Here is a 26,861-nt window from a genome sequence, read left to right as displayed (position 1 = left end):
AGGTCTCTAGCGTTGCACTAGCTTGTCTTGTGACGCTGAACCACTTCCAGCACCATTCTTACACTGAGTCAAAGAGGCGTGCAAGCTTGTTCTTGGTAATCATTTTGGCTCTGGTTCTTGCCCTCAAGAGATGCGTGTGAGCGTCAGAACAATTAGATATTGTCCCAATAAGTCTAATGCAATGTAGATAGCAATAGAGGTAATTAATCCACCCAGTCTCTCTATGGCCTGGCACCACTGCATTTCCACAGCTGAATGAGAATGAACATGCAAGACTAACAAACCAGGGTTTAAACAGACGAAGACAAAAAGCAAATACATCAAAATAATTGTGTGATGCTGTACACTCCTACATTTAACATGAATTCACCATTAAATGAATACAGGCAATTTATCTGCATGTTGGTCTTCTCATACATCTGACTGTTGTAAGCATTCTATCGGAGTCCTGACACAAACAATACCAAATGAGATTGATGAGAAACTTAACCAAGAAGTGGCGACATGGGTTTCCATAAAAAGCCATTTTGAGCAGGTGTCACCTACCTCAATATCTAACCATACCTTTCTCAAGGGAAGCCATGGTGTCCCAACACACATACATACATACATGCAACATAACATACAGTATCTTTCCCAAGGCATCAGCTTGAGACACCCACAGGGTATTCACATCACTGGGCAAAACACCAAACCTGGCATTTTGGAGGACCATACTTGTGCAGAGGGTGGGAGGAGAGGAGGAACATCTACCAACAGGAGAATCCAAGGGGGGTTTCCTTGTCTGGGATTGAATGAGCAGGAACAGGCAGGAAGGTATCAGAGGCTGGAACTGGAGAGGAGTTCTTGTCCTCCTCGGCTTGTGAAGATTCAACTCCTCCTCCAAAGGATGCATTCAGGTGGTGAATGGGTGTGAGGTTGTGTCAGTGTGTCTAATACCATGTGTGTGTATGTAAGTGTGAGTGGAGCATTCGGGAGAATACAGGCAGGTTTGAGCAGGCTTCACATCACATAGGATGAGGAGCTGTGTGTGTGTGTGTGTGTGTGTGTAAAACTTTACAGACATATAGAGGAAGAGTTGCAGGAGCCTTCCTTGGAGTCTGGTGCGTGCAGTACCACAGTTGAGTGCAGTACCACCTACTGTACCAAGGATGTGTTCAGATCTGAATTTTTTTTGTCAGTGTTGAATCCACAGAGGTTGGAGAGACACATATACATGCTGGAACACAGGGTATGGGACACCACGTGGGTCACCTCTTAACCAAAATTCCATTTTCCATCACCACCTGTTTGGACGTTATTCCCATGGGGACAGTGAATGACGTCAGGACATTCTCTTGTGAACACACTGTATAAACCTTCAACTACAACAACTGACAACCATCTAAACATGCCCCGCTAAAGGGAAATAAGAAACAGGAACAAGGTGCCTTGCAATGATGTTTAATGGAATTTTGAAAAACCTAATTAGTGTGAACCATTCATTTATGAACATCCCTAGTGTATAACGGTTGAAATTCATCAGAGTACACAATTTATTTGTTAGTCGAACATGCAAGTTACCGTGGAAATACCCAACACCCACTAAAAAGCGTTTCAGTGAGCTTCAATCTAAATGTACAGATGCAGGGGAATGCAGGGTTTTCTTCACAAATAATAGTTGTTAGTTAGCTGGTTCTGAAGCACAAATGATCAACTAAGAGAGGAATGAAACATGACCACTTAAAACCAAATGCCTCCACTCCAAACACACACTGTGCGTGTTACTTGCCATGATACTGTAATCTATGCAGTGAGACTTCCTGTAGCGTAGCGCACATTAAAACTCCACAAACTTCTATCTACAGTAACACTCCCATACCCACCTCAACAAAACTGTAAGGGGCAGAAAGCCGTGTTAAATATCTAGCCTTTATTCAACGCTAAAAATGGTAAAGTCTTGAAACAAACACTTTAAAAAAGGAGAGTAGGACTATTTCTATGGTGCAGGAACAGAACATGGAGTGTGTACATAGGGTAGAGGGAGGACCGGGTTTCAACAAAAACAAAAATAAAAACAAACAAAACAGACAAGCAAGTACAAAAAAAAAAGATTCATTGACATTTGTTCGGTAAAAACAGTAGGATAAATACACAGGTAGGTAGAGTCCATTTCATTCCATTCCATGTTTTTTTTCCTTTTCTTTTAAGAGCTCAGTCACAGCGGACCAGTCAGTCTGTACCCCTTCAGGGGCTACGGAGTATGCAGTGTTACTTAAAAAGAACATTCTAATAGAAAATGGTAGTAGCTATTGTACACAAAGGAGTTTAAGCCATACACTCATAACCATGACCATAATAGTAGTATGAAAGAGGGAGGCTTCACTTGAAATCTCTACAGTCTTTTTCATTCCCCTTGTTCTTTTTTTCCCCCCCCCTACCATGTTTTCCTAAGCCATCTATTCCAACTTGAGAGAAAAACGAACAACGACAAGTAAAGGAGGGAGGGGTGCGAGGGAGAAGGTGCATTCCAGGGGGGAGGGGCTTATACGTTACCTGCCAGAAAGCTATCAGTCTTATCGCATATGGCAGAGTAGTAGGGCGCCTGGCCGTCGCTGGCCTCCCCAGCGTGCTGAGACCCCAGACGCAGGTTGGGCTCCAGGGGGTCAACCTCCTCCAGGGCGTCTGCCCCCATCTTCCCTCCCAGCATGTAGTGGTGGTGGTTGTCCTGGTCGTCTCCCGGATGGCCCAAGGGCAGCAGGTCCACGGGTCCCCCCAGCATCAGATCCTCTGCCTGGGCAGCGGCCGCCGGCAGGGTCAGCTCCTTGATGAAGGAGGGGTCCTTGGCCTCCTCGGGCAGCTGGTCCTCGTTCTCCAGGGAGAAGATGCCGGGGCTCTTCCCGCAGCTCTCGGCCGTGGAGTGGGCGTTGGAGTTGGACGTGGTGCAGTCAAAGCCGTATGACGCCACTGAGTTGGCTGACTGGGGCGTGCCGCCACCACCGTCTTCCTCGCCCTCTCCGGCCTGAGCCTCCACCACCTCTTCGTCCTCATCCAGGGCAGGCAGGTTACGGGCTGGGGGCGGGCTGTCGTAGCCAGCGCTGCCATCCATGGTGATGGGGGCATCGGGGTCGTTGATCTGCATCTCGCCCTCTGTGTCGCTGGCCTCGTCTCCCGAGGTGGAGGGGGAAGACGGGGCCGAGGCGGGGGCGGTGGGGGGGCCTGCTCCCAGGACCTCATCCGCAGGGAGGGTCTCGGCCTCCTCCTCCTCTCCGTCCCCTCTCTCCAGGTGGATACCGAGGTCCTGCTCCAAGTCGGGCTGGACAGAGGTGGGGACGGGGGTCTGCAGCTTGTCAGAGCGTGACTCTACCCCAGAGCTGCTGTCGTAGTCACGGAGCTCCTCTGGCGTGCTGGTCTCACTGCTGCTGTGGGCGGCCAGGGCCGTGCCGCTTAGGGTGCTGGACTGGGACATGCCCACGGCAGGGGGTGCTGGGGGGGCAGAGGCCTCCACTGGGGCTGAGCTCTCCATCTCCCATTGAGCAGATTGGTGCTCATAGGGCTGCTCTGACTGGGGGACCAGGGCAGGGTTGCTGAGGTCCAGCCAGGCTTGGGCTGGGGACTGGGTGGGCGTCTCAGGGTCGGCAGCCCCGTGGTCAGAGAGGGGGCTGGAGGCGCTGTGGGTGGTGACCATGTGGGCTGGTGGTGTCCAGGGGTCGGCGAAGGGGTTGAGCTGACCGCCCCAGGCAGACACGGGTGGGATGGGAGGCTGTGGCCCACGGTTGAGGTTATCAAGGCGATCCTCCTCGTCCAAGTCATCCTCATCAACATAGCCAACGCTCTCCAGACCGCTCTCAGTCACCCCTTCACTGGGCATCTCCTCATCCTCATCCTCCTCCTCCTCCTCCTGTTGGCACACCTTACGGTGGTCCTCGGCGCGCTCCGAGCTCACGTCCATGTCGTGTTCGTCCTCTTCGTCCTCCTCTTCTTCCTCGTTGGCCAGGGTCTCCACGTTGGGGGAGTTCATGAAGTTGCCGTCTCCCTCGGAGCCCCGGAGGCTGGAGTCGACCAGGGCGTCAGAGCTCTGGGTGCCCTCCAACAGGCCAGTGTTCTGGGTGCTGCTCATCTCAGACACCCCTGGCTGGCCCCGGCTGCTGCTCATGCTGCTGACGTCCTCGGAGTCCATCCCCGACAGCAGGTCCTCTCCCTGCCAGCCGGCGCCAGCCCCACCGAACCCTGCAGGCTTGGCCTGGAACTCCTCAGAGGGCTGAGGGCTGCTCATGTTGAACAACGGCGACTGCTGCTGCTGCTTGCCCACCTTCCTCTCCTCCTCTTCCTCGTCGTAATCATCATCGTCATCCTCGTTGATCTCCTCGTCGGCCTTCTCCACTGCCTCCTCTCGCTCCTGAGAGGGAGATATCAGTGACCCTGTGGTGAAGTCGTCCATGGGGGAGGACCCCAGCAGGTTGGGCTGAGGCAGCAGGCTGAAGGGCTCCTCAGTGGCTGCTGACGGGGCTGTGGAGGTGGGAAGTTGATGATCCTCCTGCTCCTCATCCTCCTCCTCCTCCTCCTCCTCTTCCACCTTTGTCTCTTTCGTCTCCGCTTTTTCCATCTCCTTCTCCTTTTTCTCTTCTTCCTCTTCCTCCTCCTCCTCCTCTCCTGCTTGCTGGAAACTCACCTCCACTTTGGTTGGGCTCTGTGGTTCAATAGCAGAGGGTACCAGGGGCTGGGTGTGGCTCCAGGGGTCTGGCTGAACATGCATGCCCAGCAGATGGGAGGCGTTCTGGGGCTCCCTGACCGGGGACATGGGGCCTGGAGGGGAGCGTGGAGGGGAGCATGGAGGGGACATGACTGTGGTACCCAGGGGAGACACCAAGTCGTCCGCAGGCTCCCCCAGGTGGACCAGGTCGAGCTGAGCAGAGAGCTGGGGAATGGAGGCCTCTGGAGCTGCCTCCTCTGCCTGGCTGGTCTGGGTGGTAGACACCAGCTCCATCTCCTCTGCCGAGGGGGAAGCAGAGGTTGCCATGGTGACGGCAGCTGCCGTAGCAGCAGCGACCACACCGACAGCAGCAGCAGCGACAGCCGGAGCAGCAACAGCCGGCGCAGCAACAGCCGGCGCAGCTTCCTCTTTGGCCGCGGGCTCGCCAGCCGTCGTGGGTTTGGGGCCTCGCTTCACGGGCATCGGGGTGCTACTACCCACCGCCTTCTTGGGACTAGAAGCCTTCGCTGCTGGCTTGGGTTTGGGGCTAGCAGTGGCATCCTTGGAAGGCGTGGGCTTGCTCTCCTGTGTTTTAGCCTTGGTGGTCTTGGTGTCTGGGGCCTTGCTGCTGGCAGCTGGCTTCTTGACGGCAGAGTCTGACTTGGGTGCCGGGGCAGACTTGGGAGTGTCGGGTTTGGTGGTCTTGGTGGCTGTAGAGGGGCGGGTGAGAGGGGACGCTGCAGGCTTCTTGGCTGCTGGAGTAGCAGGTTTGGTAACATCTATGGAGAAAGCAGAACACAAGTGCGGTGCAGACGTTATTATGAGGAAGAAGACAAATGTCAAACAATACAGATAAAGCATCCTAACCAGGGAATATCAGGGCAAACAAAACCAAACAAATAATTGCAAACATATACCTAGATGTATAGAACATTGCATTGTCTGCAGTGGACCTAACCCTAAAATGTTGAAAATATATTGTTCTCTCTTGCATTAACTAAGGCTGTGCAAAAAAAAAAAAACTATATAGCTCAGTATCACCATATTATAAGATTATGTAGCCCTAGCTATACTACTCAATATGCAAAATGTTCAGTTACATTCGAAATTTTCAGTAAACATATGTAGAGCGTTGCAATGTATCGCCATAAGTGATGTATTGCAAAGGTATTGCATTGTGAACCATGTATTTTGATACATATTGTATCGTGAGGTCCTTGCCAATACCCAGCCCTAGTATCAACCACATCTAATGTCTTTGTTACCTTTCTTGACGGGAGTTGTGGTTTTTGCAGCTTGCGGTGTCGGGGTCCGACCAGCAGAGGGTGTTGTGGAGCTGGGTTTCGCAGCGGCAGGTTTGGGGGTGGTGGGGGTGGTTTTGGACGCGGGGGTGGCAGGCTTGGCCGTGGATGTGGAGCTCTTAGCTGTGCTGGCGGTGGCTGGGCGAGACCCTGGAGCAGTGGCAGGCCTGGGAGAGAGGGAAGGGCAGAATGGTGGGTTAAGAAGAAGAAGAATCACTAGGCAGACTCATTCACACAGTCTGACTGGATGGTCATTTTCCAAACACTACTAAACAGCACTTTCTCACGCAAAAGAAACTATTTCTCACAATCTCCCTATAGAGAAGAGACAATCAAAAACACAGGCTCATGAAACGTCTTAAATGGACACGTCTGCTAAACGCTGTACGCAAACACAAACGTAAGTAGACATGACAGGCACTGTTTAAACAGCACCATTGGCGTCTACGGGCGAACGTGAGATCTCTCATAAGCTCGACATTCCACGTCGTGCCGCCTGGTGAACCCGTGGGCTGCGGGTTTCAGAGCGGTTGTGACAGGGAGCGAGCGGACCTGTCGGCCGCGGGCACTCGTCATCCTGCTCACTGATTAGTCACTTCTACAGCCCCGCTGCGGAGGCTCAGGCCTGGCACAGGAACGCCTCAGGAACACAACACACCAGGGAGCGCGAGGGGAGAGGGAGGGAGGGAGGGAGGGAGGGAGGAGACATGAGGGGATGGAGAGAACACCACAACAACATGAAGAGGAGGGAGAGAGAGAGATTTGAGAATGAGTCAAGTCTTCTCAGGCCTTCTGTTTCCTTCTCTTCTCCCCGGCTTCACCTCGCCCAACCCCTCGCCCAACCCCTCCTTCCCCCCCCCCCCCCTTGGCACTGTCCACCTACATCGCCACAACCCCCCAGAGGGCTCTGAAGCAGAGCAGTCTGGGTAATTAGTCACACACCCACACACACCACACCCCCTCCACACACACACTTCTCTATTCACAAGGCCGGACAGAGGACAGCACACCCCTAATAATACTCATCTGCCTGGCAGGCCACTGAGTAGCTTCTATGCCTAGTAGCTTCTACATCAGGTCTGAGCTAACTAGCCTACATCCAGTGGCCCTGACGCGGCCGTGTGATCCCCTTAGCCCACGCTACACTGCCTGCCCGTCGCCCTCCCGCCTCTAAATAAAGAACTGAGTTAGCAGGCAGGGAGGGAGGGAGTTGAGGGAGGGAGGAAGGAAGAGACACAGAAAGAGGGGGGGGAAGGGAGAGAAGATCACTGGGGCCATGTTAATCTTTAATTCAGAAAGGAGAACAGAAATAACCCGTTCAAATCCCCTGTTGGAACTCTGTGGAGGGAGTTAAAAGCACATTCATTGTGCAAGTCCACCGCTGCTGTTTTTACCCTGCAAGGGAGCACAGAGTTCCTCACACACACACACGGCTGCCAAGGGTAATGGAACATTAAAAATGCAATAATGCCCCTTGCCCACTAGCAACGGGTGGCAGACTGCAGTGTCACTGGGTTGTTGGGGAGACGGTGCGGTCTGGTCACATTGAGAAAGTGTCTGTGAAAACTCGCCTGTGTCACCACATCTTCCTTCCCTAAACACGTCGCCTCGCGTTAAGTAAGCAGAGAATGAAGAGAGAGTGTGGCGTTGAGGGAAGTGCCTGATCTTGTTTGTACCGAAACAAAGACGGACTCCTATTTAGTGTGTCACGCAGAGAGATTACAACGCTTACTTGGCAGTCCAACACAAGTTAAAAGATATCGCTGTGTGAAGTCCAGTCGAGAATAAGGCTTCTTATGAAGCATTATCAACAGCCGAGGTCACGGCTCACAACAGCCCATTGTTTGCTACCCTCATATATCGGCAACGCATTGAAAACACTGGATCACTCTCTTGAATGGATGAATTGTGTGAGTGAAGGTCCAGAAGGGGGTACTTAGCTAGTCTGCCGTTGTTAATTATAGCTGAGCCCTCAACTGATTAGCTCCTGTTAGATCATGTTTGAAATTCCGGCTAGTTTCGGATCGTTCGGTGACGACTCACCAAACGCAACCGACATCAGCATCGCCGGCTAAAAAAAGCACCCCGTTAAAACCCAGTGGCTCCGAAAGCAGCGGATGAAAGAGCAGTGACTAATCAGCTGATGAGGATCGAGACAGGGGAATAAAAAAAACGACGGGATTAAAATGGAGGAGAAATTGGGGAGATTTAAAAACAGAGAAAGAGAATGAGAGATAGGGAAAGGAAGAGAATAGAGGGAGAGAATAGAGGGATAACTAGAGGGGTGCGGGAGAGAGCATTCATCTTAATCTGTGTGATGAAAGGAATATGGATAATCTAAAAGGACGGGACGACTCTATTTAGGAAGGGAAGCCGAGGCGATTAGAGGGGCCAATGAAAAAGGGAGTAGGAGAGAGAGAGAGAGAGAGGGAAGGAGAGAGAGGGAAGGAGAAAGAGCGAGAAGTAGAACTCTTAAGCACTCGTCCGATTCCACACCATTAACCTTATATCGACGTCTCTTCTCACAAGGTCTCAACGAGGTCCTCATCTCAGTGTTGTAAGGAGCCCGTGTGGCCATTGGAGAGAGGCCTAATATGGCACGGTCCAACAGCTCAACACAGAGGGATGCGTTGTAAAATTAATAGATGCTTGTCCGCGGTCTAGGCACAATGGCGACGCTAATATCGCAGCAGTGCTTGAATCGTTTTAATACCGTTTGTAATTCTGTAATTAAGATCACTGTCAGCAGAAGGACTGAGGCACTGTGCTGATCACTCTAGCCTTCGTGTTACCCACCTCCACAATGGAGTCTGATGGGTTTGGAGTGTTAATGAGGGGGGAAAGGCTGTGCATTGCTTTTCTAACTTTCCCTGCAGGCCACACAGTGTGAGGAACGACGTCACAAATTGGGGTTAAAGCAAATTCAGAGTAAAAAGGCCTCGAAAGGCACTGAAGCTGAAAAATGAGGTGACTCTTGTTGGTCGCTGCGAACGCTATCAGGCGCACACTTAAAGTTCACCACAGTCGCCTGGGGATGTGAAACAACACACACACACAAAAAAGACAGTTACATTATGCATTCCACCCAATGAGCAACTTTGCGGTGATGATTAACATAAAAAAGAAATGAAAATTAGGTCACCTGGTGTTTCCTTCTCGCGGCAGATCAAAATCATGCTATGATTAAGTCAACGACGCACACGCACACACACGCGCACGCACATGCAAAGCCAGCTAACAGGAGGAGGAAGGACCTTTTCCAAAGGAGACAACTGGCAGATTAAAGATGATGCAATTTTAATTAAGTAGAAGGGCCGGGAGAGAGTCTTCACCCTGGTTACAGAAAGGGTTGTTCTTCCTCCAGGACATCCATGGAGGGGCGGAGAACATCTACGGGAGCGTGGCAGCACCACGGGAACCTCACCATGCACTGACTCTGATCAGTGCTACCTGCCTCCTCCTAGCTGTGTTTCCCAATGGAAGACAGCAGGTAGGGAGGCAGGCACCATGAGAAGAAGAGGAGGAGGGAGCCTTGCCCTTGGGCCAGGGAGATGCCTCAACAACATACTGCTGCATCAGCAGTATTCACAGGCATAGACAGTACAGACAGGCGTTCTGGAACCTTCCCAGGGTTCCGCCCAGACTTGATAAACCAGCCACAGTTGGCTTTTTAACCGACGCATAAAAACATGAGGATCAAACAAATAAAAAACATGTGCACTTTAAAAGTACAGGTAACCAAAATAGGGCATCCGGTATCCAGTAAAATCACTGCACACATCTCCAGTCAGTGAGGACGCAAACGGAGAGAAATAAAGAGGTAGAGGCAGAGCTGATGGACCTGCATGAGAGTGTGGTCGTGCAGAGGCCCATAAACCACCGCTTTCCACAGAGTGCTCTCCAACATCCATCACATGTCACATCTGGAGCAGGGGCGGTGCGTGTGCGCACACACACACACACACACACTTTCCTGCCAGATCCATCAGATCCATTTGGTGATTAGGTCTGCGGTAGCACTTCCAATAAAACAGCGGCTATGGAAGACCGCATCAGAGAGTAAGCTGCCACACCCGCAGCAGCAGGGGAGATTTACAGTCTGCAGAACTGCACTGACTGTACCACGGCTACAGCTCTTTTACACCATGACTACTACTGTTACACCGTGACTAGGACTACACCTTGATAACTGCTGTTACACCGTGACTAGGACTACACCTTGATTACTGCTGTTACACCGTGACTAGGACTACACCTTGATTACTGCTGCTACACCTTGACTAGGACTACACCTTGATTACTGCTGTTACACCGTGACTAAGACGACACCATGTCATGGTGTAACAGCAGTAATCATGGTGTAGTCTTAGTCATGTGACAGTGCACCGTGACTAGGACTAGGTATCATTCGGGAAACCACCTGATAATCGAACAGCATCTTGCCTTCTCCGACGCATCCCCTAAATCCCCACCGTATATTAAGCTGCTTTGCCTACTCAGTATAGGTCTGCCCTACCAGCGCCATCTGTTCACCAGTGGTGTTATAGACTGGAGCCTCGCCTTTCTCCCCCCCTCATCCTTTCAGCCCCAATCTCCCACACACCTGTCTGCGTGCACACCCCCTCACACTCTGTATGCACTCTGAGCAGCGCCAGGGCTCAGCAGGAACACATGACTTATTCAGACGTGTGGATTCCATCCACCTCAGCCCTTTGTTGGTTTAGTATTCACTCTGCTGCATGCACAGACCTCGGGCCAGTAGGGAGGCTCAGGCAGCACGTGCACATGTACCGCATGTTCCACACACACACACACACACTGATATACCCACCACATTACTAAACACACAGCATGCTAATTACATACTAGCCATCCAGTGAAAGAGGATTACATGCATATTCGTGCAAACCACACATACTGTGTGCTGAATAATTTGTCTATGCTAACATGGACAATCAATGATCAATGACAAGCACAACATGACAACATATAAACACATCCAGGCTGAGTCTGACCCTCCTACACATTCACCGTCACATGCAGATCGCGCTAACACCATAACGGTATCTTCTGTTTCACATGCATGCTAATCAGACTCAGTGGTGAGCTGTCACAAGTGCTGTACCAGCAGGCAACCAGATTCAGACCAGCAGGCAGGCACATGGTGAATACAAACATACCATTGCATGCACAGTAGTACACACACACACACAATTGTTAATTTAGACAAATGTGTATACACCTCATTACACAAAACTAGTACCAAACTGGTTCTGCAAAAGCAGCGTCACATCATGCACTACTTCACACCGCAATACCAGAGCAATAGTGGCAGGTTAGGGAACGGTTTCTGTGAAGGGGGTTTGACCTTTGCAGATAGTACTGAAGACTGCATTCAATTTGTAAACTAAAGTGCATTTTTCAGCTGTTAGCCTGTTTCACAATATCATTTTTCAGAGTGAACTTTCAAATCTGAAGGAGTCTACACCCGAAAGCAGAGAGTCAGAACAGTGTGACGAAAATAGACAAGTACATTAAAACAAACACTGTTGAGCGCTGTGACAAACAGAACGCACAGTGACCTCACTAAATGTCAGGAGAAACAAAGCACCCATGCAGCTCATTATAATTAGATTTGGGGTATTTGCAGGATAATAAAAATACTATATTTGCGTTGCAATTGTTTCCAACTGATAACAAAACCCTCAGGAGAGTGAAATTGAGTAAATGGAGAGACAAAGTTAGTCTTGTGTTTGTGTGTGTGTGTGTGTGACAGGCTGTGTTTGATATGCCAGTGTATCCATCCTGCACTCAGCCACTGATCTGATACAAGCATGAATTAACAGGGGGAGCGGGAAGGAAAAAGGGAAAAAATCTAATTAAAGCAGAGATTTATGGCTCTGTCACAGCCTATCACACACAAGCTGACAGAGGCTGGTTGAACGGGTACACGGCGCTCCCTAGGGAGCCCATCAGCATTGCTTTCTACCTGTCTCTCTCTCACACTACCTGTCTCTCTCTCACACTACCTGTCTCTCTCTCTCACACTACCTGTCTCTCTCTCTCACACTACCTGTCTCTCTCTCTCACACTACCTGTCTCTCTCTCTCACACTACCTGTCTCTCTCTCTCACACTACCTGTCTCTCTCTCACACACACTAAATATAGCTAGTCGATACACTTAGCCACTAACCTACTGTACCTCACCCAAAGTCCACCGGATGACATTTCTAATGCAAAGGACTAGCGTCCCATATCCTGTATGTTAAACACACAGGGCTGTCTAGCTGTGTTCTAAGCAAACTGACTAACATGAGTTTACTGGCAAACAATCCAGTCATGTTTTCAGACTGGGTACACACCCACGGGGGGGGGGGGGGGGGGAGTGAGGCTGGGTTCAAAGAACATCCACCTCAGGACATCGTCCCTCGTCATCGTCCCCTCTCAGACAAAGGGCTCGTTGAGCCACCTCCCAGCAGCCTGTGACTCTCCCCGGAGTTACGTTAGAGAGAGACATAGACACAGACACACACAGCGTGACTCAGGTACTGAGCATAATCTGACCTGATTACGCACTCCGAAACAAAGATGCATTTCTCTCCATGGCCTGCGTCTCAAGACTTTGTTGTGGTTGTTTATTTAGAATTTCTGAGGGGCTGCGTAATTTCGTAATGCGACTTGAAAACCTCAAAAAGCGCTGCGAGGCCTGGCTTTGTCAAGTGGTAGCCTGGCCTACTTCTGAGGGCTCCTTAAAGCCCCTCTCTGTGTGGCGACATTGTCCTCGTTTCTCCGGGGTGTTTTAACCAGGCCCCCTCTGAACCTGCAGCCAAGTCGGCGCCAAAGAGCCAACCGGCTTCTCGGTCTATGAACTGGAGAGCTTCATGCCGAATTTATTCTACAATACATTGCTACTGGTTGAGAGTGCACATGTAGTGCTGCATACTGATTCTGAAGAACGGCTTGTAACAAAAGGCTGTCTTCTGCCCAGCTAGGTACAGACAGTCTTTGCCTCGAGGATGTCTGAAGAGAGGACCAATTATGAACAACAATTGCCTACACTATCTACAGATGGCTGGCCTACCTGGTTGTCTTGGAAACAGGGGGCTTGGGTGCGGCAGCAGTGCTGGGCTTGGTGGTGGCAGCGGAGGCAGGCCTGGGAGCTGCAGGGGAGAGAGGGGGATGAAGGGATGGTGAAGAAGAAGAGAGGAAAGGACAAAGGACAAAGACAAGCTTGAAGGAGAGGGCATTTGAAAGATGCAGCTGATTATTAAAAAAAACAACTTTAGTTTAAATTTCTCAGTGAGGAACTAGGGCAAACGCATTTCTATATTTGTCGCAGGCATTCGAGCATGTCATACATCCTGAACTGAATCCATCTGAATGCACAGCCTATGTATGAGAGGACACATCACATGCTCTACATACTGTTTGCAAGTGTACAAGAGAGAGACAGTTAGCATTTCATGCCATGTTGAAAAAGTGTGACATGGGCTACAAATTCATGGTTTCTAGTTGCTTACAGTGATCAAACCGGGCTACAATTTTAAGACTTTCAGTTGCCATAAGTGATTGGACAAAGAGCTTTCAGCCTCCTGTATTTGGGCCTACCTGCTGGCTTCTTAGCGGCAGTGGCGGGGGCGGTGGTGGTTTTGACACCATTAGTGGGCGCCACTGGTGTCTTCTTCGCTGCTGTCGTTGTTCCTGTCGCCGTCTTCACACCATTGGTCGCAGAGGGAGCCGAGGCAGGGCGGGTGGTTCCTGCAGGCTTCTTATCAGCCACCTTGGTGGCGGGGGCCTTAGAGGCAGGTGCTCCGGCTGTACCTACGGGCCGCTTGGCCGCGGCTGCGGTGGTGCTCTTCTTCTCTGGTGCCCCGGTGGCGGGGGTCTTCTTGGCCACTCCGTTGGTCTGGGGCTTGGCGACCCCGTTGGTCAGGCGGCTCTGGGCAGTGGTGGGCCGCGTTCCTGGTCCGGTGGCAGTCTTTGCTGTGCCGGTGGTCCCTGGCTTCGTCTTGGCGGGGGCCTTGGTGGTGGTCTTAGCTTTGGGGTCTGTGGGGGCCTTGGTGCCCCCGGTCTTGGTGGCAGCCTGCTTGGCTGGCTCTGGCTGAGGCTGGGGTTCACCCTGCCCTATCTCGCCTGGCTGGCCAATCATCGCCTCCGTCTGGGGGGCTGACGCGGGTGCCTGGTTAGGCTCCTCTCCCATGGGCACGGGCTCGTTTAAAGGATTGGCGTCCAGCGCTTCCATTGGCTCCATCGCTGCCGTGGCAACCCCATCCGGTTTCATCTCCCCTCAGTCGTGGCTGTCCGTCTCTGCAGAGGAGGGCTGGAGACTCGTAGATGCACTCAGGCGACGTAGAGACTGATCTGTAGAACAGAGCAGGGGAATATCATCAGACAATGGCAAGACTAAGTTTTCATATCGGCACAAACAGACCCAAGAGGAATCAGATAAAGGCTTACCTACCAGTAGTACAGCACACACACTACACACACACTACACACACACACACTACACACACAAGAGGAGGAGTTGTATCTAAGATTAGAGAGACTAGGGACAGGCAGAGAGAACAGAGTGTGTCATTCTGCAGAACAACCCCTGGAGTGGACTAACTCATGATGTTAGATGTGTGACATCATGGAGACGGGTGACATGACGGCTCTGAGGGGAGGAATAGAGGACAAACACGAACAGCCATGTTGACACATTATCTAATATAAATAACTATGTACAGCCATGTTGACACATTATCTAATATAAATAACTATGTACAGCCATGTTGACACATCATCTAATATAAATAACTATGAACAGCCATGTTGACACATTATCTAATATAAATAACTATGTACAGTCAGATGGCTATAGGCAGTCTCATTCTCTGACATTGAAATGCCAGAAAATACAGGAAGTGTGTATGGGTTATATATAGGCTAGGTTTATGGAGGCTACAGAAGAAGCATCACGCAGGCCCACTAGTGTGGAAGACTTGCCCTCAGGAACCGTACTCTAGGGAATTAACTGCAAAAAGCCTGGGCACTCAACAACCCAACACCACCCGGACTTCAACCAAGTCGGAACACGCAATATCTCTAAAAGTTGCTTCATCAGACCACGGAGGAGCAAAGCCATGAAAGCGCAACACAGACACAGTCAACTGAACTCAACAACAAAAGCTGTGGATGTGAAGGCTGAGGCCACTCAGGAAACTCCAAGGCACGTAGTCTATATAATGATACAAGCACTGCCAAGGAGGGAAATAAGCTGGACCATAAAGTAGCATAAACTCAAGACACTTTGGTGTCCCAAGACATGCAGCCAGGGGGTGCAGATGTGTGACCTGCCTGGCAGAGGGACATATTAACATGGAAATATTGAAAGAGTCTGTGTCAAAACTCCCAAAAATGGCCTCCTCTCCTTGCTTCCTTCCTTTCAAGAACACTGGTGCTGGAAGTAAAAAGATTGACTGTATATGGTTTCCCCCCATTTCACTCTTGTTCACCGACTCCTCTGAGATCAGTGGTCGTGAAGGAAAGGAAACAAGGAAGGGAAGCTCAATAGGACTGTTACGATGCAGCCAAAGGCCCTTTCTCAATTGTTAGGCGTGTCCTATCCCCCATCCTCCACTCACGTCTGACTCAAAAAGCATTGGAGGAGAAGATCTGGGTTCCTCCCCTTACATATACTTCTCCAATGCTTCTTGAGAACGAAGGGAGTGGAGGACGGAGGAGAGGAATCGAGTTTCTAACAATTGAAGAAAGGGCCCCGAGTTGTCAAACAGCTGAATTGGCTGTGCAGTGAGGCGAAATGAAATTGAGGCCGGCACACAGGAAGAGGCGTGGCCTAAGGAGCATGGGAACCGGAGAAGGAGAGAGGGAGACGTTGGCCGAGCCATGGGAGCTCAGTTGGACCGGAGTCCTCTGCTCTCTCTGACTCTGGACTCTATAACCCACCTAGACATCTCTGCTTCCGCTCAGCGGCCCCTCTCTCTCTCTCTCCCACGCCCACACAGCCCTGCGCTGCTCTGCTCCACGTCTTAACGGAGGAGAACTACAGTCTTTTATGCCGTCAGCTTCCTGGAACCGCTCGCCACACAGCCCTCCTTTCTCTCTGCTCTCATCCCCGATCCCTTACTCATCCTCTAAATAAAATACATTACTGTGTCTTCCTTCATTCCCCCCCCCCTCACCCTCCCATTTTCTCTGAGCCTTTTTCCTAGACTCCCCAACCCCCCCCCCCCCCTCCCTTCGCTCCCTCTGTTCTCTGTTTGCATTTGCACAGATGGCCCGAGCAGCTGAGCAAGGCCAGAGGGGAGAAGCAAGAGAGAAGAAGAGAGATGGAAGGAAAAGCCCTGGAGAGAAAATCCATACAACCATCAGATCAGAAAAAACACACAGACAGACAGAGACAGACAGACAGACACACACACACACGGAGAAGAGGGGGCCCTGCCACACCCTTCAGACAGCCAAAGCCACAGACACACAATGTGGGCAATCAGCTTAATTGAGTTACCCACCAGTCACATTTGGAATGAGGGGGGGGGGGGGGGAGTGTGACACTGTCTGTCTGTGTGCGCGCGCGCGTGTTGTGTCTGTTTGTTTGAGTGAAAGCAACCGTGTTTCACACTCACGAGTAGCATTTGAGCCTGCCTCTGTCTCACAGAGACACTCTGTTCTAGAACACCCTGCCCTCACACAAGGCGATATGGGAACACCGCAACAAGCTCTGCCTACAACAGGGCCTCTGTACTAAACACCTATATCACACCCCCAACATCAATAGGAAAATAACTGCCCCCCCCTTGTTTCCCCAAAAAACAAACATGAATGTATGTTGGACAGCAGGGGTTCGCACATAGCCCCAGCTGTGGCCCTCAAACTCCACCAGGACAAGTAAATAAAGCCCAGTTCAAAATCCATTCTGTACCTTCCTCCCAGTCCCTCCCTCCCCCTCCTCTGTTCAGTCCCCGTCCTGTTCCTGCTGTTCCAGGGCCAGAGAGCCGGCCGGCTGGACTGTGCTTTTCCCTTCTCGGCTCTGCTCAGCTGTGTGTGGTGATAAATCTCCTCCACAGCGCAGACTAAGCCAGAGGAACACTGCTTTTTCTCCTCCTCCAGCCAACAGGGAGATTACACAGCTCTGCTCTGCTCTGCCCTGCCTGTCTACTGCCCTCGCCCTGCCTGCGTCACCCAGTATGAGGAATAGGCTATGGATGCGAGTGCCCATCCCAAGTACATAGTTTCGTTTGGCAACATTTTGATCGTCTATGGGTCCAAAACCTTGTAATACTTGGGCATTAGAATACCACCGTAATATTCAATATTCAAACACTACCGTTGTCTTTGGTATAATGCTTTGGTTGTCTCTCTTAATTCCTCAGCATGCAAGACTTTATTCAATGACCTGAGAAAAAATGGCTTTAAGATTGTGTCCATACGGCACGTCTCCTGCTGATTCCTGACAGATGGTGCCGTGTCAGACGCACTCTGTTGACTGGCGTGGCGAATCAAAGGCTCCTCTGTTTCAAAATGGCCAGAGGATGATATGGGTTAATGACAGAGATGTCTGGTTAGTCAGTCTTTAGCCAGCGTTGGAGGGGCCAGAAGGTCAATCAGCTGCATGATAACATGACCCCGTGACCTGGGGGACGGCACGGCCGCGGGCAGCCGAGGGGATCTGGGAGAGAAACAACTTCCTGCCTGTGAGGAGGCTGGAGGAGTCATCAGTGTTCTAAAGTAATGAGAGCAGACTAGCAGAGGTCTCTGGGTGGTTTTTGCCATCATTTAATTACCGGGCCTATATTTATCATTTACCCAATAAAATGTCAATTTTTCTAATGCATCTTGTTTATCTTCAAATGATGAGTCACTGTCCCCCTTTGTTAAAATGTCATTTGGACACGCCTAGTCCTTCCAAATCTCCCAAAACAGCCAGGCTTCACCAAACTGCACCCCACATCACATTCTTCACAAGCCTCACCGATGAGCCACACAGCTAGAGGGAACAAAGAGGGAGGGAGGGAGCACGCGCACGCACGCACGGACACACAGCAGTCGTTTACTTCCACACAGGGTCATGTCAAGGTGAACGCAAACATAAGACTGAAGATGGAGGTCACACACACACACACACACACACACACACACACACACACCAAGCCTTACTGATTGTCTAGACAAGCGTGCGAGTCCTCGATAATCAGGTCACCAGAATATTCTAACAGTAATCTGCACTTTGACCTCTTTTCTTGAACAGTGAAAACAATCTCCCACTGTGTGGGCAATGGGCATGCCTGTACGCCGGGTTGTTCTGGGCATGGCTAAAAGGTCTGTATTTGAATATGCTCCAACACAAAAGCTAATGAGGGCAAAATTATGCAAGTTCAATCTCCTATTGGATAGACCCAGCAGGAGTGGGTGTCTGAGTTAAATGCTAACTTAATGTCAGCCCTGCTGGTGGCCTTGTGTCTGCATGTTTAATCACAGCCTCCCTTAGAGTTTGAAACAAGAGAACGAAGCGCCAAAATCGGAGTGTTCATTCTAGAGCTGTGTCGTTGAGTCAGCACTGCTCGAATCGTAGTATAGAATATATGTGTCCACAATTGTATCTCTCTGCCTGCGGGTCCCCGGGGGCCTGCTGTAAATAGCTGTCAATGGGAGGATTGTCAGGGAAGGTGGAAGCGGGTGATGAGCGAGCAGAAGAGATCAGCCTGCAAAAGTGCTTTTCCTAAGGCTCCTGTAAACCTTCCCAGAACACTCGTGGATGGTGGGGTGGATAAATCTGGCAACAAAGAGAGAGAGAGAGAGAGAGAGACAGAGACAGAGAAAGAGAAAGAGAGAGAGAGACAGAAAGAGAGAGAGACAGAGAAAGACAGAGAAACAGTTGGTGTCCTTATTTGAAGAGGGCTGTTTAACGGCATCTGACCTATAATGAACACACATTCATCACCACACACTGCAGTAGACACACTGGGATCCGGTGTCTCCTCTCCCCTGCCAGTGTTTATACGCCGCGGTGCCTGTGCTGACAGACACATCTCTCAGTGGTGTGGAGACTATGAGGCGTCTTCATCTAGAATTCTCCATTCTCCATTGCTGGGTCAATGTGAGCTCAGCTCTTGGGGGGGGGGGGGGGGGGGGGGACTCAATTGACAAACCTTGGGGGCAAGGATGATGAGAGGCTGTGTGTGTGTGTGTGTCTCCTCCTCTTTACGCATGGGGAGAATGTCAGTTATGCACATTAATGTCTGAGGCGCCATGCGGGGCAGAGGACAAGGAGCCCGCTTTCAATTACAACAACAACAACAAACGCAGCAGCAACCAAAGCTGCCACTTCATACAGACACTGGTCCACCTGAAACACATCTGAGACGCAGAGGTCTGTACACCTGGATAGCAACAAACTACACCAGACCGCAGCCGTCAATCGATGCATGTCAACGGTGGCAGCTGTACCGGTTGTTATTGATCTTCATCAACTGTCCTGCTACAGAGGTTTTTTTTTAAGGTTTTGACGAAATGACATATGTTTGGAGATATGGCAAAATAAGTAAAGTGCAAGTAGTCACATTTTGAGCCCTAAATGAAAACATTTAATTGTTTAATTTAATGACCACAGGCTTTTTGATTGTCATTGTTTGATCGTTTTCCACAAATAAAGTACTAAGCCAATTTCATGAGAACTAGTTCAACACATTATTTAGAAGTTTTACCTAATTTTAATATCTGGTGATGAAGTTAATATACATGAATAACCTAGACAAAAGCAAAATGGAAGAACTAGCAAATCAATAAAGAAAATAAGACACAATACGTGAGTCACTTGGGTGTGGTGGGTGAAATCAGAGTGACATCATCATAGTGCCCCCTATCTCCTATCCAGGTATATAGATCATTGGGTAGAACAGGTAAACGCCTACACACAACAGATTGATTACTGGCTCCCATGAACCGTTTTCATTGAATGACGCACCACGGGAGTCCACAGAGATAACAGAGAATTAAAGAGCTGAAGCCAGAGCAGACCTGAGTGGCCTGTTAGGGGCATAACATCTGCTCTAGGAACAGTCTTTCCGTGAGTAAAGGAGAGGTGAAGACCATGGCAACATTATTGGATTCTAATTGGAGCTGAGGCAGATGGTTGGGTGATAGAAAAAAGAAAAAAGGAAACATGAGTGGAGCTAGAGGGCTGGAGGCGGGGCCAGAGCCGTCCTGAAAATATACAGCAAGTCTTACTGGATGTAAAATGCCCCCCTGCCAGTGATGTGGTATAATGTATCATTTCTCAACAAACCTCTTGGCACCCAACACTGAACAGCTGCTGCGCATTACCAATATCATTACTCACTGTCACATACTATGAATACAGTGTAAAATAATCAGTGTAAAAAAAAAAAACCCCACAAATGTGAGATCCCTTGGACAAATATGAGCACTTGCATAACAGCACATAGACTAGGAGGTAATAGTGTCCCTACCATATACTAAAGATGCCCTCCGCCTCCCCATTAGGTCTCAGGCAATCATCATAAGAGCCTTGCGTAACGCAGCATCATATCCTTCACCTCAGGACCCTTTCAAAGCAACCAACTGCACACCACAACATCAGTGCACCTTCCCCCACTCAATTAGCGGTGTGCTTTCTGAGCATCGTCCCTCCCTGCTTTTACAGAACCCATTATCCAGTTCTAAGGAGGACGGTTAGCCTTAAGGCTGTAGCATCTCTATAAAGAACCCAAGAGACTGATGGAATGATTGTTAGTATTAATACAGAAGAGTACTGCCCAGCAGAAGGAAAGGAAGGGAAGGGAAGGGTCCAGGGAGTCAGAAAGCAGCAGGGTTTGGGAGGGGGTGCATCAGGCACATGACACCGTCCCCAGGTCCAGCAGAGCGAGCTGGGAGCAGCCCGTGTTGCTACTCCCTCTCTGTCACCCTGATATGAATCACTGCTTCACACACACACACACACACACATTCTCCAAAACACCCCCAGGCCCCGGCCAAAGATCAGGAGACCGCCCCGGCCCAGCACACAAACAAAGCCGACTGACTCTCCACCCCGCCACGGAATTCTCTCTCCCGAACGAGGCGTAGGAGGAGGAGGGAATGGGAATGGATTGTTGTGAGGCCTTGTCGGACAGTGACGTCAGGACATGCCCGGCTGATGAGGCCACGGACACAGACACCATTGCCCCCTCAAAGCTCTAACGACTCAAATTAGCTAGCTAGAAGTGGCTACTTCATCTGTCTACATCAAGAGTTTAAACAAAGTGATTTCCATTAAATCAATGGTCCGTCAAGTCAATAATACTCACAAGGGGCCCAGAGGAAGGGGAACTCAGGAAGACACGTTCCCTTCTTAACTTGGCTGCTGTGTTACAGCAACAGCTTGTGTGGCAGACACCTGGATCACAGAACCATGTGATGCGACTGACTGTAATCCTTGTACTCTGAGGAGGTTTAAGAGAGAGGGTTACAGTCTTTTCTGCCACAGCACAAGCAACCAGTGGACGACTTTTCTCTGTCCTATGCCCAGCAGCCCATATCACATGCCTTCGTGCCCCGGACCCATGAAGTGAGTGCGCTCTGGTCCCCCCCGTCCCCCCCCCCCCCACACACACACACGTACACACCCCAGCACCCTTACCATCGTGCGTCACCGGTCCTAGCCGCGAGAGACTCGGCCCCCTGGGGACAGGGAGATTAACACATGACAGAGCTTGTTAACTCTGGACAAAGAGAGATGCTAATCCTGTACGATCGGCCCGACTGTCCTCCACGGCGGGCCCAGAGAGCAGCCACACAGGGACAGGGATGGAGCAGGACAGAGACCCAATGTGTCCCAGAAACCAAACAATAAAAAGACTAGGGTCCATCCCAACAACAATGGAGAGAGTGGGGTCCGACAACAAACAAGGTCCTAACACTGTACAATCTAGCTACAGTGGACCGCTGAGAGAAACAGCGGGTGGGAGTGATCTTGACCGTGCGGATATTGACCGTCAGGGGGGAGAAAGTGGGGGGATGGGGACTGGCTCTACAGATGGGCAGAGGGGGTGGGTGGGAGGGAAGGCAGCATCAGCACATTAGTGGTGGCAGGCAGGGACCTGTTCCTCCCTCTGATGCAGTCCCTACCTTGGGGGATACGAGCCACTGAGAGTGGCGTGGAGGAAGAGAGGGTAATTTGTAACTTGAAGAGCTGGTCCTCGTCCATTATGGCCTGTAGACAGACACCACTCTGGGGGTAAATGAGATCAGACCAGATCTGGACCAGCTGGTGGGTTGGACGGATGACACCAGATAGGATAAGAAAGGAACAAGGCGGGCATCTGGGCCGGACGGCAAAAACACACCCTGGAGACTTCCTAGAGCGCTAGGAAAGGCACACGGACACACACACACACACACACAGACACGCAGGCGCACAAACACACTCCACTGGAAACGACTGTGGCCATAAGAGGATTATGTCCTCCTGTTTGAAGTAGAGCAGGCACGTTCCAGAAGGAATCTGATCCCTTGCAGGTCGACTAGTCAGCCACACCACACCAGAAATAACGACTAACCAACTACAACTCCTCAGCAGCACCCGACCAACACAGCCGGGTGAAAAACATAAAACTACTGACTACTATCCCCTATGGACAACATCCAAACGTACATTTCACATGGTATGGGGAGGGAGGACTGTTATGGTCAAAAGGCTTTTCCAATAACTGTAACAGGACAACGGTATTTTTCCAATGACATCAGGATGACAGACAAATATCCACCCCCCACTGTCAACTGTCATAAAAGTAGCTATCATTCTGTCATCAGTAGTGTCAGGCATGCTCGCCTGTTATCCCAGATTGGGCGATGCTTCCACGGCTCTGATATAAATCATAATAACTACGCCAGCAAGGGAAACAAATGCAACGCAAACCTCTAAAAATTTAACAGGTGGAAGCCGTGGCAACCAATATTTACAATTTTCAAGCTACAGGAGGTAGACTGATAGTGAGCTCAAACAGACAAAAAAGCCTTTCGTCTTCTAAAAGCTCATTTCGGGAGCATTTGCAATAGATGTTGAACACAAATGTTCTGCCATATCGCAGTCTTGCACACAGTGACCACAGCAATCCAGGCAAATTTCTTAAACGGGTCTGGAGGCATAGCAACAGGCTCTCTGAACCATGTCCATTACCCATCCTCCCACTGGAGGAATTCAGAGCCTCCAAACCCAGCAAATTACTGCAGCTGCTGGCAAAATATACCCTCAAAACAGCACCACCACCAACTGTCAGGACTGACAACTGGGAGACCACTGAGGCAGCCGTCTTGACGGGAGCATGGACCATAGCATTATCAGCCCTTTATCTGAAAAGTACACATTCAAAGTAGCGACCACAGCAACTTCCCATGGTTGCGTCAAACAAACAATGGAGAGACATCGCATGGAAGTCAAAGTCTGTTGTGGTAAAGATAATCTCACGACTGCAGGGAAAATTGCCATAGCTTTTTTACCCAACTCATAAAGGGGCTAATGACGATGTCACAGTTTGGGAACATCACTGAGTCAACTGCTTGTTATAGCCTGGTCTTATGCCTGAAGGCAGGCTGAAGCACACTATGACCGTAGCCATCTCCCCTCTAACTAACAGCCCATAGCCCTGGTCAAAGGAGCATAGCTCCTTGGAATGTTGTGGCATTGAATTGGAATGAAAGTGTATCTCCTTTGATCCTTCCTTTCACACTGAAGATTCTCTGTAATAATATGAAGCTGCAGCAGCATAGGCATACAACACATCAGGCCGTAACACATTTTGACTTGATCCACAATCACAGATGATGAGGGCTGAATTACACCGCAATAACAATTCCTAAGCGTAAGGCTTTAGAAGGTTATCATATCCACATGGTTGAAAGAGAGCTCTTAGTTTACAAAACCTGGAGCCTTACCAGTAGTCTAGCCAATCATAAGAAGCCATTGCTATCACAGTTGATAGGGCACAGCTACTGATACTGGAGAGACATCTAGGCCTACGCCCTTCATCAGCGCTGTTTCTACAGTGTTGCATCGACACAAGCATGCCAGTGAGCAGTGAGTGTTACATGTGTGAAATAATCAGAGTTTGTGACTATTACATAGGTTATAACAACGTAGTAATCAGACACTAGCAGGAATCTGAGTCTAAGGCGTCGAGGAAGAACCCATTTTCAGCCTATTGTCAGCATGAGGTGGGTAGGGAGGAATTTGGTCTCCCGTGCCAAGACAAATGTAACAATACATTCACATTCACAAAAGCACAATCATTGTGCTATTTTGCTAGAAACAAGCAACACATTCGAAATTGTCCTGAGAAGCAACACTTGGTACACAGAGTGAAACATTAATTTCACATGAATGCATTAGTCCCATGTCTGTGCGTGTCTGTCTCCATTTCTCTGCCTCATCCACTGGCTTTGTGTGAGTCAGCCATTCGCTCATCAATGCAGGGAGGGAGGGAGGGAGGAGGGGAGGGGGGTTGACTAGCATTTTGGAGCGTCTCCAAGCCAGACAAGGCCTCGTCTGAAAAGTGTTTTCTTTAATCGCCCCGGGACACAATTTACTCTGAGTGGCATCAATACCTCATGGCAGATCATTGCAAAATATTGACCTGCCCAAGCCACTGTAACACTACCACACTAGGGTACCACTTTTTATGGATCACAGTCAGCACGTCAGGGGCAGCTGAAGTCAGGCTGTGGGCTATTCATAAAGATTAGTTCTGAATGCATATGAATACTTTGCCAGTTTTTTTAATTAACATGTGTGTTCCTTCCCATTGTTCTATTGCAATGGGGAGTGTGGACTTGTTACATAAAACCAACAGCAAGGAACAGCTCTGAGCTGGGCAGGACTGCATCAAGCCCAGCTGATAATACTTTGTGATAAATTGGGGTTTAATAATAGCCAGTACTTTTCACGCTCACAATATTACAATGATGCAGACTCCTCGTCCTGGTAAAGTAGGCTAGTACTGTAGCATATGGGCCTATCAATTTCAGCAAGCATACATATAACGAAAGTATTTCAACAGACTGTGATGCAAATGGGGTGGGCAGCAGAATTATTAGCGCTAAATTACCGAACATTTCGCCTGGGGCATTCAATGAAACTATTCTCACTAGAGACCAATTGGCCTCAGTCACAGAACAATAGGCGTCCGCGATGGAGGATGAAGCGGGGGGATGGAAAGTTTATGTAGGAAAGAGCATACTTCGACTTGGTTTTGAAAAGGCGAATCAACCAAAATGGTTACACAAAGCATGTCACAAAGACTGTGCTCATGATTTGTTCCCGTTCATCCGTAGGTTGGCTAAATAGCTGATGATCAATTTCAGCCACCACGCAGCCAGCCTGCCACCGCCCCATCACCCCCCCCCCCCCTCCTCCTCCTTTGCATTGCAATCGAATCCAGAATCAAGCCTCCGATGGCTGGCCCACACCGTGCAGAAAGAAAGCTAAAACAAAGTCTGTATAGTCTGATCTAGTCTAGGAGGCGCTGACGATAGCATTTAACTTCACGTTAATAACCGAATAACATGCACAATTGTTTGCAAGCTAATAAAGTAGTCTTTGTATTTCCTTTTTGTTTCCTTTCTGTTCTCGGCGAGATGTTGAGCCACCCAGCAGCACCCGCGAATAGTTCAAGTATTTGGAGCTTATGGCGCCGTATCCAATAATTCCTCATGAATTAGTTTTTGTCGACACACATTCATCAGTTAGTTAACAAAATGATTAAAGATATTATTCAACCACTTATCCTACATTGACAAGCGCAAGAAATAGTCTGCAAATAACAATAAAACATGATTAGGGAAAAACATGCAATGTTTATTAGCATGACATGGTATAAACCTCACAAAATATACAAATCAGGAGCATCAAATTGGCTAGACAGCTAGCTAGCTAATCACTAGCTAGCATGCTACTTGTTAGAGCTCAAGCAATCTCCTTACCAATGCCGTGTGTAGCTAGCTTATCCTCTCCAGCTACGCCCAGTGTTTGCCAATATCCGTCTGTCTCCTTTCAGAATCCTCGAAAACAAAGTGTAACAAATTGTAAAATGAAACCGAACAAGACGAGAAAAGAGGAGAAAGTAGAGCAGCCAGTAACTTCTATGTCGACCGCCGTTTTCAGAAGTGATGCACGTTCCCTGCCAAAGAAAGGAACAGCGCTTTGCAGTCCACGCACACACACATACACACACACACACTCCCTAGTCCGTCGGACGGATGGACAGGCGGAGAGGGTTTTACCACGACGTAGCGCGGGGGTGAAATTGAAAGGGATGAATAGCCAAGGAACTCCAGTATCTCCAGCTCAGGACCAATCACTGCCTACGCTGGGGTTTATTCAAATGAGGAATGATGTCATGCCTCAAGTCACCCTACTTTCTTTCTCCCCCATCCTTCTCAAGTTCCTCCGGTAGTCGCCCCCTTCCCGTATCCCTCCACCCGTTTTTCCCGCGCCCACACCCCTCTCTCCATGCCCGAGTGCACGATGCTGCGCACACCTCCCGCGGTTTCTTTCAACGGTGCATTCACTCCACACAATGGTGGCATGGAAGGGTCCTACATGGTTCTGCATCACTGTCTTGCAGAGATTCAGCCAAAAAAATGTAACACTTACAGTAGGATAGTCGTGCTCTTTGGCGTTATCTTTGTTGCTATCGTATATTATTGTATATCAATGTGTATGTAACAACAACACGATGTAGAAGCGACGAAACTACGAGTGGAATTGGTTGATGAGTCTGACATGGGACAAACAGCCCTGCTTGTCATTAACATACTGTGCAATCAGTGGCCAGAATGTATAGAGTGTGATAAAGATCTTTGCACACAAGTGGATTAAATCAATTCC

The 26,861-nt window shown here is 49.7% G+C and overlaps 1 protein-coding gene across 1 annotated transcript; it reads right to left on the bottom strand.

The window, feature by feature from the left end:
• Positions 1-1,427: 1,427 nt before the first annotated feature.
• Positions 1,428-26,188, bottom strand: prr36b (proline rich 36b). Its single transcript, XM_083676941.1, has 5 exons — positions 25,955-26,188; positions 13,583-14,335; positions 13,056-13,134; positions 5,938-6,140; positions 1,428-5,451 (listed from the first exon to the last, which is right to left on the bottom strand). Exons 2-5 carry the CDS (start codon positions 14,253-14,255, stop codon positions 2,525-2,527), a joined length of 3,882 nt encoding a protein of 1,293 aa, XP_083533067.1. The 5' UTR covers positions 14,256-14,335; positions 25,955-26,188; the 3' UTR covers positions 1,428-2,524.
• Between the last annotated feature and the right edge of the window lie 673 nt (positions 26,189-26,861).

Source organism: Argentina silus (assembly GCF_951799395.1).
Source record: "Argentina silus genome assembly, chromosome: 9".
Taxonomy (NCBI): domain Eukaryota; kingdom Metazoa; phylum Chordata; class Actinopteri; order Argentiniformes; family Argentinidae; genus Argentina; species Argentina silus.
This window is presented reverse-complemented; position numbering and strand designations above follow the sequence as displayed.

Bases quoted from the DNA above. Each gene is read 5' to 3' on its own strand.
- prr36b (XM_083676941.1), bottom strand. From the start codon at position 14,255: ATGAAACCGGATGGGGTTGCCACGGCAGCGATGGAGCCAATGGAAGCG. The intron at 6,141-13,055 runs GTAGGCCAGCCA...CCTCTCTCCCAG, and splicing joins CCTGTTTCCAAGACAACCAG to GCCTGCCACTGCTCCAGGGT. The intron at 5,452-5,937 runs GTAACAAAGACA...CTTTCTCCATAG, and splicing joins CACAACTCCCGTCAAGAAAG to ATGTTACCAAACCTGCTACT.